This window comes from Orycteropus afer, unplaced genomic scaffold, assembly GCF_000298275.1.
Source record: "Orycteropus afer afer isolate SDZICR_OR568_19922 unplaced genomic scaffold, OryAfe1.0 scaffold00031, whole genome shotgun sequence".
Taxonomy (NCBI): domain Eukaryota; kingdom Metazoa; phylum Chordata; class Mammalia; order Tubulidentata; family Orycteropodidae; genus Orycteropus; species Orycteropus afer.
This window is the reverse complement of record NW_006921618.1, coordinates 16,337,940-16,351,586: the sequence shown is the minus strand read 5'-3', so window position 1 is coordinate 16,351,586 and position 13,647 is coordinate 16,337,940. Positions and strand designations below refer to the sequence as shown.

The window sequence follows — 13,647 nt, the reverse complement described above, 5'->3', positions numbered from 1 at the left end:
ATCGGGCAGTGTTTCGTTCTGCTGTGCATGGGGTCGCTATGAGTCGGAAACGACTCGACGGCACTTAACAACAACAACAACAACGTTTCTGATTCATCCATGTTGTTGTGCTTATTCCTTTTTATAGCTGAGTAGCATTTCATTGTATACCATAATTTGTTTATCCATTCATCTATTCATGGATTCCTGGGCTGTTTCCAGCTTTTGACTATTGGGAACAAAATTACTAAGAGCATTCTTTTTCAAGTCTTTTTGTAGATTTGTTTTCATTTCTCTTGGTTAAATACCTAGGACTAGGACTTGCTGAACTGAGATGAGCCATGGTGGCACAGCCGTGGAAGTAATCGGCTGTGAAATGAAAGGTCAGCAGTTTGAACCCACCAGCCACTCCATGAGAGAAAGATCTGGCAGTTCGCTTCCATAAAGATTCTCTGCTCCATGGGGTCACTTTGAGTCAGCAACTTGACAGCAATGGGTTTTTGGTTTGGACTTACTGAGTCATGGGATAGGTTTATTTTTGGCCAGGACTTCCGGTAAGATGGAGGAATAGGCAGACAAGTGACACAGACCCTCTTCAACAAAGAAAAGTAAAACCAATTGACAGAGATACAGAAGATAATCCTGGAGCCCTGAGCTTTGAAAGGAACTATACAGAAGTGGATTAGGCACCAACTAGTGGAAAAACCTGAACAAAAACAGTGAGTACAGAGATGGTTGGAGCTGCAGACTGTCAGCTACTCTGACGGGACCAACAGCCTGAATATTTCCAAGTGGTGTTGGGACCTGAGAATTGACCTAAAGGTCAACCCTGGTCACCAAGGGCTGCATGAATGAATGTGCTGGTGGCCTATGACTAGGAAGGGAAACAGCAGGGAGGGAGACAACCTGAGCTGTTGACTCTCCACTGTCCAGAGGGTGCAGTCATTTTGATTGTTTACACCCAGCAACCATTTTGGATATTTAAAGTGACCAAGGGCGTAGCATTTTGAATGTTTACAAGTGGTCGCCATTTTGGGTATTTAAAATAACCAAGGGTGCAGCCATTTTGAATGTTTACAAGTGACAGCTATTTTGGGTATTTAAAGTGACTGAGGGCACAGCCTTTTTGAATCTTTACATGTGGCAACCATTTCGGATTTTAAAGTGATAGCATGCTCATTCAAATTGCAGGGACCTAAGAATAGGCTCTATTTGCCAAAGTTGGCAGGGACATACGAGAGGCTGATAACAGGAAAAGAGACTGGTGGTGAGTGTGTAAGTGCTGTCAGCTAGCGAATAGAGGAGCACAGTACCCTGCATGTATAGATAACATACAAACAAAATAAAGAAAACGAAAATTGTGGGCAAGTCACTCCAACATACAATCACCAATTAAATATAAACACAAAAACGTCACAATGCTTCGAAGACAACAGAGCAGCACAGTCCACACAAAGAAGCAAGATAAAGCAGGAGAAACAAAGGACCAAGATACAGACCCCAAAACAAATCCCTGAGAAAAATGCACCATTAGCACTCCCTGATAAGGAATTCAAAAGAATTATATTTAGGTATCTTTAACGAATTGCAAGACAGATCAAGGAAAACACAGAGAAAACCCTAGAACAATTTCAAAAGACAATACAAGAACAAAATGACAATATACATGAAAAATTAGAAATGATACAAAATCTCACACAGAAATCCAGAAGATTAATACTAAATTTTCAGAAATAGATAAGACATTAAATGGGCAAAGGAGCAGAACTGAATTGATGGAAGACAGAATTAGGGAGACTGAAGTCAAATACCTGAACACTTCTTTGGAAAGAGATTGATCAGAAAAAAGATCAAAACGAAAAGAAGAAAGCCTAATATTCATGTGGGATGCCATCAAAAGGAATAACCATGTGCAATCAGAATTCCAGAACAGGAAGACACAAATAAAACCACAGAGAAAATTGTCAAAGATTTGTTGGAAGAGGATTTTCCTGGTATGATGAAAGATAAGAATATATCCATTCAGGAAGTCCAACAAACCCCAAACAGAACAGACCCCCAAAGAAAATCACCCAGACATATCATCATGAAACCTACCAAAAACAAAGACAAAGAATCATGAGAGCAGCATAGGAAAAGCAAAAAGTTACCTACAAGGGGCAACCAATAAGACTAACTTGGATTTCTCGAGAGAAACCATGCAGGTGAGAAGACAATGGGATGGTATATATAAGAACCTGAAAAAGAAAAATTTCCAGCCAAGAATTATGTACCCAGCAAAACTGTCCCTCAAATATGATGCTGAAATTAGGGTATTTACAGATAAGCAGAAATTAAGGGAATTTGTTAAAACCAGACCAATCTTATAAGAGATGTTAAAGGGTGCCATTTGGACAGAGAAACTGCAACAGCCAACAACAATTGACTATTAACACACATGATGATATAACCCAGAAACCAACCCAGCTATGGAAGTATTCAAAGTAAATAAGCCTACAAGATTGTAAACAGGGAACCAAGGACACGAATTGACAAATGAAGATAACTACAAACCAAAAAGAGGGAAAAAACTGTGTTGTTACAGAACTTCTAGATGGTAGAGAAATCAAGACAACTACAAGATAGAACAGACTATTCCAAACTTGGGAAGGAAACTATAAATCACAGGGAAACCTCAAAGAAAAATGATAAACCTTCATATCAAAAAAGAGGACCAGCATAAATATTCAGCAAATACTAAAACAATAGCAATGAAGGAAGTGATAACATGATTCATAAACAAAACAAGCTCAGCATAGAAAATTATATGGAATAAAGAAATTGACACCATGAACTCTCCTCGTCCAGAACAAAGAAGAACGAAGAAAACCAAAAATTCATGGAAACAATTAGTCCTCGCAACAGGTACACCATCTGATATTCAGCCTATACGACTATGAGACCAGAAGAACTAGATGGTGCCCGGCTACCAATGTCAACCACTTGGAAGGGGATCTATGAAGAAGATCCTGGATAGAGAGGGAAAACAATATGGAACAAAACTCAAAATCATTTGGAGAAAAAATAAAAGGGGGGGAACCAGGTTTGCTGGTCCAATAGAGCCTAGTGGAACCACTGAGACTATAGCCCCTAGCTGCCCTTTAGGTCTGGAATTGAACCCACGCCTTGGCTTCCAGCCAATAATAGGTATATGAGTTGAACATTTCCCTGAGGTAGATACACTCCTTGGAGAGAACAATCATGGGAGAAAGAAGGGCTGTTTATGCACAGGGGAGACAGCTCAGGGCGCAGGAGTGCATGGAGGGATGGACACAGGGAAGAGGTAACTATAGGGAGGAAGTGGGAGGGGAGCTGTTGCATTGTGGTAAATTGTGGTCAATATCATAAGACAAAGTATATGTAAACTGCTATATGGAAAGTGAATTTGCTCTGTAAATTTTCACCCAAATCACAATTAAAAAAAAAAAAAATAGAAATTGACACCATGAAAAAGCACATAACAAAAACGACAGGAACAAATTCATATTTGCTAATAATTACATATCTGGTGAGGGACTTATCTCTAAGATTTATAGCGAAGAGTGGATGACCAAACTATGGTACATACACATAATGGAATGCTATGAAGCACTAAAGAATAATGTAGAGTCTGCAAAACACCACATAATAAGAATGAACTTGAAGGACATTATGCTGAGTGACATAAGTCAATCACAGAAGGAAAAATATAGTATTAGTTCATTGTTGTGGAGGGTCAAGGAGAGGTTTATATATGGAGGGAAACTTTCTTTGTTGGTTGCCAGGGGTGGGAGGGAGGGGAGGGAACACTGGGGAAAAAAAAAAAGCACTGACCCATGGGGGGAAAAAAAAACTGTTTTACATACCCATCTGTGATGAAAGAAAAATCTGGCTGTTCCACCTCTGACTGAATTCTTAAGCACTGTGCTAGTACTGCATGCTACTTTTCCTTGCATCTTATCTTTTCTCTTATTTTCCAGTCTTTTTAAATTTACATTTATTTATTTTATAGTATGCTTGTAAGCCCTTTCAAAACTTTTGTAAAATAAGGCAAGATGTAAATATTATATGTCTGTAGATAATGCCATAAATAACAGCTAGTTTAGTTGTTATGGGTCGAAAACGATAATTCCAAATCTTATTTCAATAAAGATTAAAAATGGGGCGAATGTTTACATCAGGTAGATACACTCCTTGGAGCAATCAATCGTGGGAGAACAGAAGGGCAGTGTTTACATGGGGAGATAGCTGAGGGGGCAGGAGTGCATGGGAGGGAAGGACACAGGAAAGAGGTATCTACAGGGAAGAAGTGGGAAGAGAGCTGTTACACTGTGGGTAATCACAATCAATGTCATGAAACAAAATGCGTATGAAATGCTGTATGGAAAATGAATAATAAATAAATAAAGATTAAAAAGTAAGAACCTATGCCGGTGTTTTAGGAGCTCCGGTGGTGCAGTGCCTAATGTATTTGACTGCTAACTAGAAGCCTGGTGGTTCAAACCCACCAGCCTCCACAGAAGGAAGATGGAGCAATCTACTGCCATAAAGATCTACTACTTCGAAAATCCAGTGGGGGTTGCTATGGATCAGAATCAACTCAATAGCAGTGAGTTTGGTTTTTGGTTTTGGTGGTGCAGTGATTACAGCATTTAATGGCTAACCAAAAGGTCAGTGGTTTGAACCCATCAGCCACTCTGCAGGAGAAAGATGTCACAGTCTGCTTTCCTGAAGATTTAGTCTTAGAAACCCTTTGGGACAGTTTTAATCTGTTCTATAGGGTCACTATGAGTCAGAATAGACCTAATGGCAGTGAGTTTGAGTTATGTCAGTGTTTTAAAAAGTAGAAAGCATGACAGAATGAAATTTCATGCCAGTAGCTGATTATGTGGGGTTTTCTTTCTACAAAAGCAGGAGGAGAAATACTTAGGCTTGCCTGATCTATCAGTCAGAAAATCTGTCCCTGAGTAATGGAATTATGTTGCATAAAGTACTGTTTGCCACAGACCCATAGAGTTGGCCACATTTCTCATTTCTATTTTTAAACCATTTGATGTTTTAGCAAGCAGCATTTAGTAGAGTACTTGGCACAGTGAGCAGATACTCAATAAATGTAACTCAAATTGGTAAAGTAGTCCTCTCATTTCTAATCAGAACCCTAAAGAAAACTAAGCTCCCAAAGAAAAAGAATACGGGAGGCAACAGAGCACCACCATCTGAAAATATTGTGAACTTTGATTTGTCTACTCATTTATGGTCTGACTCCCCGGCCCAAATGTAGTCAGGTCTGTGAGAGCAGAGACTATGTCTGACTCAGTGCAGTCATGAATCCCAGGAATCTCAAACAATAGCAGGTAGTTGGTGTGTACTGTTGAGTTGCTTTGACTCGTAGTGACCCTATAGGTTAGGGTAGAACTGCCCCAGAGTTTTTTATGCTGTAATTTTTACAGATGCAGATTGCCAGGTCTTCTCTCCCACTGAGGTGCTAAAGGGTTTGAATCACAGAGCTTTCAGTTAGTAGCTGAGGGCTTAACCACTGAGACACCAGGACTCCTTAGCACGTAGAAGTACCTCTTTTTTTTTTTTTAAATGAATGGGATAATGGCATAACAGTTAAAGGGACTTAGAGCTCTGAGAAAAGACTTGGGTTCAAGTTCTACCTTTAATTTAATAATCATTTAATAGCTCTCAGGCAGGTATTAATCTAGGACCTCTGATAGCATAGTGCCTAAGGCACTTGACTGCTAACCATAAGGCTGGCGGTTCAAACCCACCAGCCACTCCTCGGAAGGAAGATGGGGCAATCTACTTCCGTAGTGATACTGCCTCGGAAACCCAAGGAGGGGTCGCTATGAGTCGGGTCCAACTCGATGGCACAGAACAACAATAATAGTACCATTAAAATCTAATAATAATACTTAGCGTAGAGGTTTCTGTAATCATTTTTAAAAGATAATGAATGTAAAGTGCTTATTACTTAGCAGACTGTAATTTGCCTATATTTACTGAACAAAACCATATGCCAAGCACAGTTCTAAAAGCTGAATATAAATTAATTCATTTAATCCTCATCATAACTCCGGGAGGTAATGAAAAAAAAATTAAAAATAACCAAATCAGTTGCCCTGGAGTTGATTCTGACTCACAATGACCATGAGCTTCAGAGCAGAACTGTACTTACTCCATGTAGTTTTCAATGGCTATAATCTTTCAGAAATAGACTGCCAAGCGTTTCTTCCAAAGGCCATCTGGAAGATTTGAACCGCCAATCTTTCAGTTACTAGCTTAGTGCTACCTAGGAACCCCTTGAGTTACAATACCAAACCGAAACCAAACTCATTGCCATCAAGTTGATTCCAACTCATAGCAACAATAAATCTTTACAGAAGTGGATTGATTGCCCAGTCTTCCTTCTGTGGAGTGGCTGGTGGGTTTGAAACAACCACCTTTTGGTTAACAATTAAATGCCTTAGGCACTGTGCTACCAGAGCTCCTCTGAGTTATAATGTTGTTGTTGTTATTCACCATCGAATCGGACTGGACTTATAGGGACCCCTCCTTGGGTTTCCGAGGTGGTATCACTATGGACGTAGATTGCCCAACCTTCCTTCTGAGGAGTGGCTGGTGGGTTTGAACGGCCAGCCTTCTGGTTAGCAGTCAAATGCCTTAGGTACTACGTTACCAAAGCTCCTCTGAGTTATAATGTTGTTGTTGTCGTTATGTGCCCCTCTGAGTTATAATGTTGTTGTTGTTGTTGTTGTTGTTATGTGCCATGGAGTCGGATCCGACTCATAGCAACCCCTCCTTGGGTTTCCGAGGCAGTATCACTACAGAAGTAGATTGCCCCATCTTCCTTCCGACTGAGTTATAATAGCACCTCCATTTTTACAATAAAGGTGAATGAAACAGAGAGGTTAAATAACTCGCCCAAGCTCACACAGCAGAAATAACTTCAAATTCAGCTTGGCTCTAGAGTCCTGTCCTTAAGCAATAGGCTATAATTCTTCTAAATAAACCCTTAAAATGTTAGTTTTTATAATATTATAAAAACTATTATTAGGTGTGGTGGGACGCCCTAACACTTCAGCACGATCTATTCTGGGGGAACTAACAAGATGGAAGGAGAAAGCGTACCCAGTGAGGCGGTTTCGGATAATTTTGACGCTCACGACAGTCTCCCCCATGGTGGCAAAGGCTCTGGAGATGAAGTTCTCATCCATGTAGGGCTCCAACTGCGGAAAAACAAGAGCAGAGCGGCTTAGGCCAACAACCAGGCGCCCCACTCCCTACTAAGCCAGAGTTGGCAATACGCTATACGCAGCTGCTGCTGGTGGTGTTTTCATTTGCAAAGTGGCTGAACCCCACCTCGGGCGTCTCCAACACATTCCCATCAAACTTGCCCCCATTTTAGGGCGCCTCCCCCATGGACCTGTTGTTGTTGTTGTTATATGCCGTCGAGTCGGCCCCGACTCATAGCGACCCCTCCTTGGGTTTCCGAGGCAGTATCACTACGGAAGTAGGATTGCCCAACCTTCCTTCCGAGGAGTGGCTGGTGGGTTTGAACCGCCAGCCTTCTGGTGAGCAGTCAAGTGCCTTAGGCACTATGCTACCGGAGCCCCCATGGACCTAGGGAACCCCATTTCTCCAGTCCTAGAACCACAGCGCTATCCCCCACCAAAGAACCTCCCTTTCCCTCCCATGAACGCAAGCTGGGCCCCAGGACCCCTCCCCCTCAGACTGAGCCCCTTCCCTTATGCTGGGACCCGGTTCTCTGTCACCAAAAAGACCCCCTTCCCCTTCATTCACTTCCACCCTTTTGGGATCTGAAGACTCCTCCTCCTCAGAACCTTTGTCTCTGGCGACACGGAGATTCCTCCTCTTCGAACCCCAGGCAGCCACCCTCACTTACGTCCCCCATCCACAGGCTGGCCGCCATGCCCGCACCGGGGCCAGAACTTTGCGGGAGGCGGAGGCCAGTGCCGGCGCCACTCCGCGCTCCCAGAACCGCCACGGAGCATGCGCCTGAGACGCCGTCTGCGCACGCTCCGAAAGCCCACGGCAGGGGGCGGGGCGGTATGTGCGCTGTCCTCTGTAGTTTGCAGAAAAAGTTTTTCCAGAGTCTGCACTGCGGGCAGTGTCGGGATCCCGGTGGGCTTGGATTAGGAGTCCCAGGAAGGGAACCCGTCAGACACTACCCAGCGTAGGCCGACAGCCTGAACTACTCAGGCCTCACTCGAGTCTGCATTTATACACATATTCAAGTGTATTTAAAACGTACCCACAAGTATATGTTGTTATGTGCCGTGGAGTCAGACCCGACTCATAGCGACCCCTCCTTGGGTTTCCAAGGCAGTATCACTACGGAAGTAGATTGCTCCATCTTCCTTCTGAGTGAGTAGTGGCTGGTGGGTTTGAACCGCCAGCCTTCTGGTTAGCAGTCAAGTGCCTTAGCCACTATGCTAGAATTACAAAAGTAATATGTGCTGGTTGTAAGAAAATGCAAAATATAAGCACATTAAAAAAAAAAAAAAAAAGCTAAAGCCACACACAAACACACATCTTTGGCAGCCTGTCTGCTCCAGTTTTACTAACCCTGTGTGATCTTGGGTAAGCCACTGCTCCCCACTAGCCATTTCCCTTCACGCCCCCCCTTCCCCCCGACACACACCGATTTTCCCACTCTGCAAAAGGCGAGATTTTTCTTGAAGCTAAATTGGGACAACCTTGGCATCTCAACAATCAATCACCAAGTCCTGTCACTCTACTTTCTAACATCTCTTAAATCCTTCCATCTCTTTCCAGCCCTACTCCCACCACCATAGTCCAATCTGCCAGGAGCGCTAATCTATCCAGGAACAGTAGTAGCCTTCACATAGAAGGTCCTCAGTAAATACAGTTTGCTTGGATGACTAGATAATCCCGACATCTTGATTTTGAGAATCCCATGCCTCTGCCTCACTTTGTTCTTCATTTCTCAGACTGAGAAACTTCTGTAGGTGGCAGCAGTCATCGCTTTGTTACAATGAAGCTCTCACTCCAAGTCCTTGAAGGAAGCCTCCCTCTGTATTGCTGGGCCCTAAGATCGTCCCTTGGCAGTTCTGGTAGCACAGTGGCTAAGACACTTGCCTGCTAACCAGATGGCTGGCGGTTCAAACCCACCAGCCACTCCTCGGAAGGAAGGTTGGGCAATCCTACTTCCGTAGTGATACTGCCTCGGAAACCCAAGGAGGGGTCGCTATGAGTCGGGGCCGAATCCACGGCACATAACAACAACAACAAGATCGTCCCTTACATCCTAAGCTTAGGGTGAATCCCAGAACTCATCCGCCTGAAACCTGAGGTCCAACCATGAGTTGCCAAATTTCCAGCTTTATCCTACTCATTTCAATAGTGTAGGTGCTATACAGTCAAACAAATGGAGTGTCAAACCCAGCCCCATTTCTCACCAATTATTTTGGCAAGTTATTTAACTTCTCAGAGCCTAATGCCGATAATAGCAGCACTTATCTACTGATTGTTGTGAGGAAAAAAATATTGAGAAGTGGGAAAGCACTTGGCCTAATGTCTGCCACCCCAGTAAATTCTCCACAGCAGTTGGAGGCCTTCAAATTTCTTGTGAGCTACTGTGCTATGCTTCCTATTTTTAAAAATTGTTACATTTGTAATACTTTTATACATTTATTTTAAATTTAGAATGTAAGCTTCATGTTCATTTTGTTTCTAACCAAGTAAACAATGTCCAGAATATGGAAGGCATTGAAAAAATATTTGATGCAAAACACAGGCATGTGAGCTGAACATTTATATTAGGTAGATACCCTCCTTGGAGGGATCAATCATGGGAGAATAAAAGGGCTGTTTACGCACAGGGAGACAGCTGAGGGGCAGGAGTGCATGGAGGGAAGGACACAGGGAAGAGGTAACTATGGGCAGGAAGTGGGAGGGGAGCTGTTGCATTGTGGTAAATTATAGTCAATGTCATGAGACAAACTGCATGCGAGCTGCTATATGGAAAGTCAATTTGCTCTGTAAACTTTCACCCAAATCACAATAAAAAAAAAATCTTTTTTTCCCCCTAAAGTCTATTTCCTATTTCTAGATACACTTTCTCATTTGCAGTTTCAGGTATTATTTTCATGATTGCCCCTCATACATATATACTTCTCATCTGTGGTTTATCATTTTTGTTAAAACACTAGTGAACATTTACATTATTATGACTTTGTAAATAGTAGCTATACCTGAACCATGTGTGATACATTGATTACAAATTTTTTTGGGGGTAATCAATCCAGATTGGACGATGGGGAAAGATGAAATTGAGAGATTTGATGTATTTGAACATACAAAATATTTTATACTCCTGATATAGGTATTGGCACTGAATTAATGATGCACATCCATATATCAAAAGTAAGCACATGAAAATTAAGGTTATTAACTATAGGAAATAAAAAAATGTACAATAAGCATAATAGCAGATTTATAGAGCATCTATTATGTATCTGACACTGTTCTAATATTTATGGAAAACACCTAGGGTGAGCTTCATAAAATTCTGAGGTACAATACAAAGAAAAGGAGTTGAGGTTTTGGGCTCAGGGGCCAATTTAGATTCCAGTCTAGCCTGTGCACTTAGTGGCTTCTTGACCTTAAGCAGTCACTCTGCTCTTAGAGATTGTTTCCCTATTCTTACAGAATACTTTGCAGGGTTGTATGGCGTAAACAAGTGCTCGGCACAATGCCTGGTCCACTTCAAATGTCCAATACACAGAAACTGTTATTCCAAGGGGACTTTCAACTTGCCGTATTGTCAAAAGGGAAAATATCAGTAAGAATAATCCAAAGAGAGATTTTTTTTTGGTGTGGGGTGTGGGAAGGGAGAAGCAGCAAACATGCAAGTTGCATTTTTATGAAAATATGAAGATAGGAAAAAGAAGTATGATTTCTCCTCTTAAGAAGTCAATTTCTACAGCTCAGGGGGCAGGAGTGTACGGAGGGATGGACACTGGGAAGAGGTAACTATGGGGAGGAAGTGGGAGGGGAGCTATTGCATTGTGGTAAACTGTGGTCAATAACATGAGACAAAGTATATGTGAACTGCTATATGGAAAGTAAATTTGCTCTGTAAATCTTCACCCAAATCACAATTAAAAAAGAAAAAAAAAACATAAAAAAAAGAGAACTCAATTTCTAATCAGTACACTGCCTGCTTTGGGATCAAAACTTCAAGAAAAACAAATCACAGAATATATTTTCAACTATATTACATCATTCATTTTTTCCAAGAGCCACTGACATCCCAGAATCCTCCTGGTATTAAGCTTCATATAACACATACACAGACCCTCTATATCAGCACTGCACTGTAACTTTCTGCAATGATAGTAAAATCTTCTATTTACATGGTCCAAAGCCACAGTCATTAGACACATATGGCTACCAAGTGTTTGAAATGTGGGTAGTGCAAATGAAGAAGTTAACTTTACACATTTAAAAAAATTTTAATGGATTTAAATATAGTCATGCAGTCCTTGACATCCTGTTGTTGTTGTTATGTGCCGTCGAGTCGGACCCAACTCATAGCGACCCATCCTTGGGTTGCTGAAGCAGTATCACTATGGAAGTAGATTGCCCCATCTTCCGTCCAAGGAGCTTGACATCCTATGTTCTATAAAACAGGGTGTTATGCAAACATACCTAAATTGCAAGTATTCACTGATTTTCCACCTTTACGTTTAGTAACTGTTTATTTTACTCCCAAATTGATACTTCTCCTGTGTCTCTTGCTGCCGTAATCACTAGCATTGGTCTAGTGGTTTAGCAGCATTTGGGAGCCATGATGTACTTCATAGTAATATTTTGAAAAAAAATCAAACAGATAACACTACAACACTCAAGAGACGTGCCATACATGAGACTGGATGCTGCTGCCTATGAGTTGAAGCATATGCTGTTATATGGCAAATTTTTTATTTAAGTAGGGAAAGTTCACATTAAAAGAACAATAAAGTACAGTACATATATAAGCCACTAACAAAGACATTTATTACGACTCTCAAGACGTATGTATTACAGGTTATATATGTACTGTACCATCATACATCTGGTAGCACAATCATTTTTGTACAAGAACTATGATACACATGTTGCGTGCAGGAAGCTGTTGCATTCACTATGTCCAGTTACTTTTCCTTTGTCTGTTCTCAGATTAGCTTTCCACAGATCTATGTGTGGTCAGCCATTACCCAAATGGATGTTATGCAGCGCATGACTGTAATCACATGTAGCTAGTAGCTACCAAATTGGACAAGTCAGCTCTAGGCTTTGGCTGCTCAGGCGCTTGTGAAAACAGTATACATTAAATTCCACAAGTTGTCTAAAGAGCTACTGTGTGATCATGTTAAAAAAAAAATAGCATCAGCTGTTGAAAACGATACATCAGCAAGCTTAGCAAGCATTGCCAGAGATGTACTGGACCCAAAAATGTTTGAAATCAGGATGCCATCCATTTCTCCATCCCATTTCTCTTGAATATTATGCAACATGGGAGAAAAAAAAAATCCAGTGACTCTCAAAACCCAAACAAAACTCAATCAGTTTTGGTTGTGGGACTTTGGACTCTATAGAAAAGCCACATCAGCAGGTGACCAGCACACTCCAGCATTTCAGGGCATCTTGACATTATTTAAGTCCCAGCCCTGACACCAGGTTCAGATATGGGTTTATTTCACCCTTCCCAGCAGTAGTACCCAACCCACAACAGGTGCTCCCTTAAAAAAGCAGGGGGTGTGTAGAAAACAAGGGGCCTGTTCTTATAAAACTCTAAATTTATTCAAAGCATTAAAAGATTTCACTCTTCCCTCCAAAATACTTTACATTTAAAAAAAAAATCAAAACTATTTTCTATGTTCTCAACCACTGTACAAGCTCCTGCTTCCCTTTCTTGGGACCAGCCCCTGACCCCAATCTTCTTACCCTCCCTCCTTCTACCCTTCCTCAATATTGCTATACATTTATTTTAAAACCCCTCCATCCCTTCTTTCCCCATGCCGTGCCCTGCCTGGTTTCCCTTCAGTGTTCCAGGCCTTTGGCTGCAGTTGAGGCAGGTCGAATGGGTCAGATAGGCAGGCAGTGCCCAAGAGGCAGGAGAACGCTTTGTGCTTCTGGGAGAATGACTAGTTGGCTTTTTTCTCAGTTAAGTGGACAATCTTTGTCCTTTTTGCCCATGGACACCTGTTCAGAGCCAAATATTTGGCTAGGTATAGCCCATGCCTGGCAAGCCCTGTCCTTTTTCCAGTTTCCTCAGGATAGGGCCATGACGGCTGGGTCTGTGCACTGTTAGGGACAAGAAGAGTGGCACATGACTAGGGTGGGGCTTGACAGAGCTCAAACTGTTCAAAGTGTGTACACCAAACCCTCAGAGGAGGAAGTTTTGGGTTTCTGGTGGGCAAGGCCAAGACCAGCCTGGACCATGAGAGGTAGGGATGTGGTGGGAAAGGTCTAACCACAGAACTCTAGGATGAGCAATGGTCCTTCTGACACAAACTCCCTCCCCTCTTCCATCTGGCCCTTCATCCTGTAGGTTCCAGGATGATTCCTGAAAGGAGGGAAAAAAAAGAACAAAGGGATTCTGTTCTGCTGATGAGA

The 13,647-nt window shown here is 42.0% G+C and overlaps 1 protein-coding gene across 1 annotated transcript in view; it reads right to left on the bottom strand.

Moving 5' to 3' along the window:
* Window positions 1–7,984, bottom strand: part of LOC103192768 (tRNA selenocysteine 1 associated protein 1) — a 49,278-nt gene extending 41,294 nt beyond the window's left edge. Inside the window, exons 1-2 of the mRNA XM_007935826.2 lie at window positions 7,907–7,984; window positions 7,132–7,229 (exon numbers count right to left, since the gene is read on the bottom strand). Coding sequence (XP_007934017.1) covers window positions 7,132–7,229; window positions 7,907–7,933 — 125 coding nt within the window. The 5' untranslated portion in view covers window positions 7,934–7,984. The remainder of the gene's footprint in view (window positions 1–7,131; window positions 7,230–7,906) is intronic.
* Between the last annotated feature and the right edge of the window lie 5,663 nt (window positions 7,985–13,647).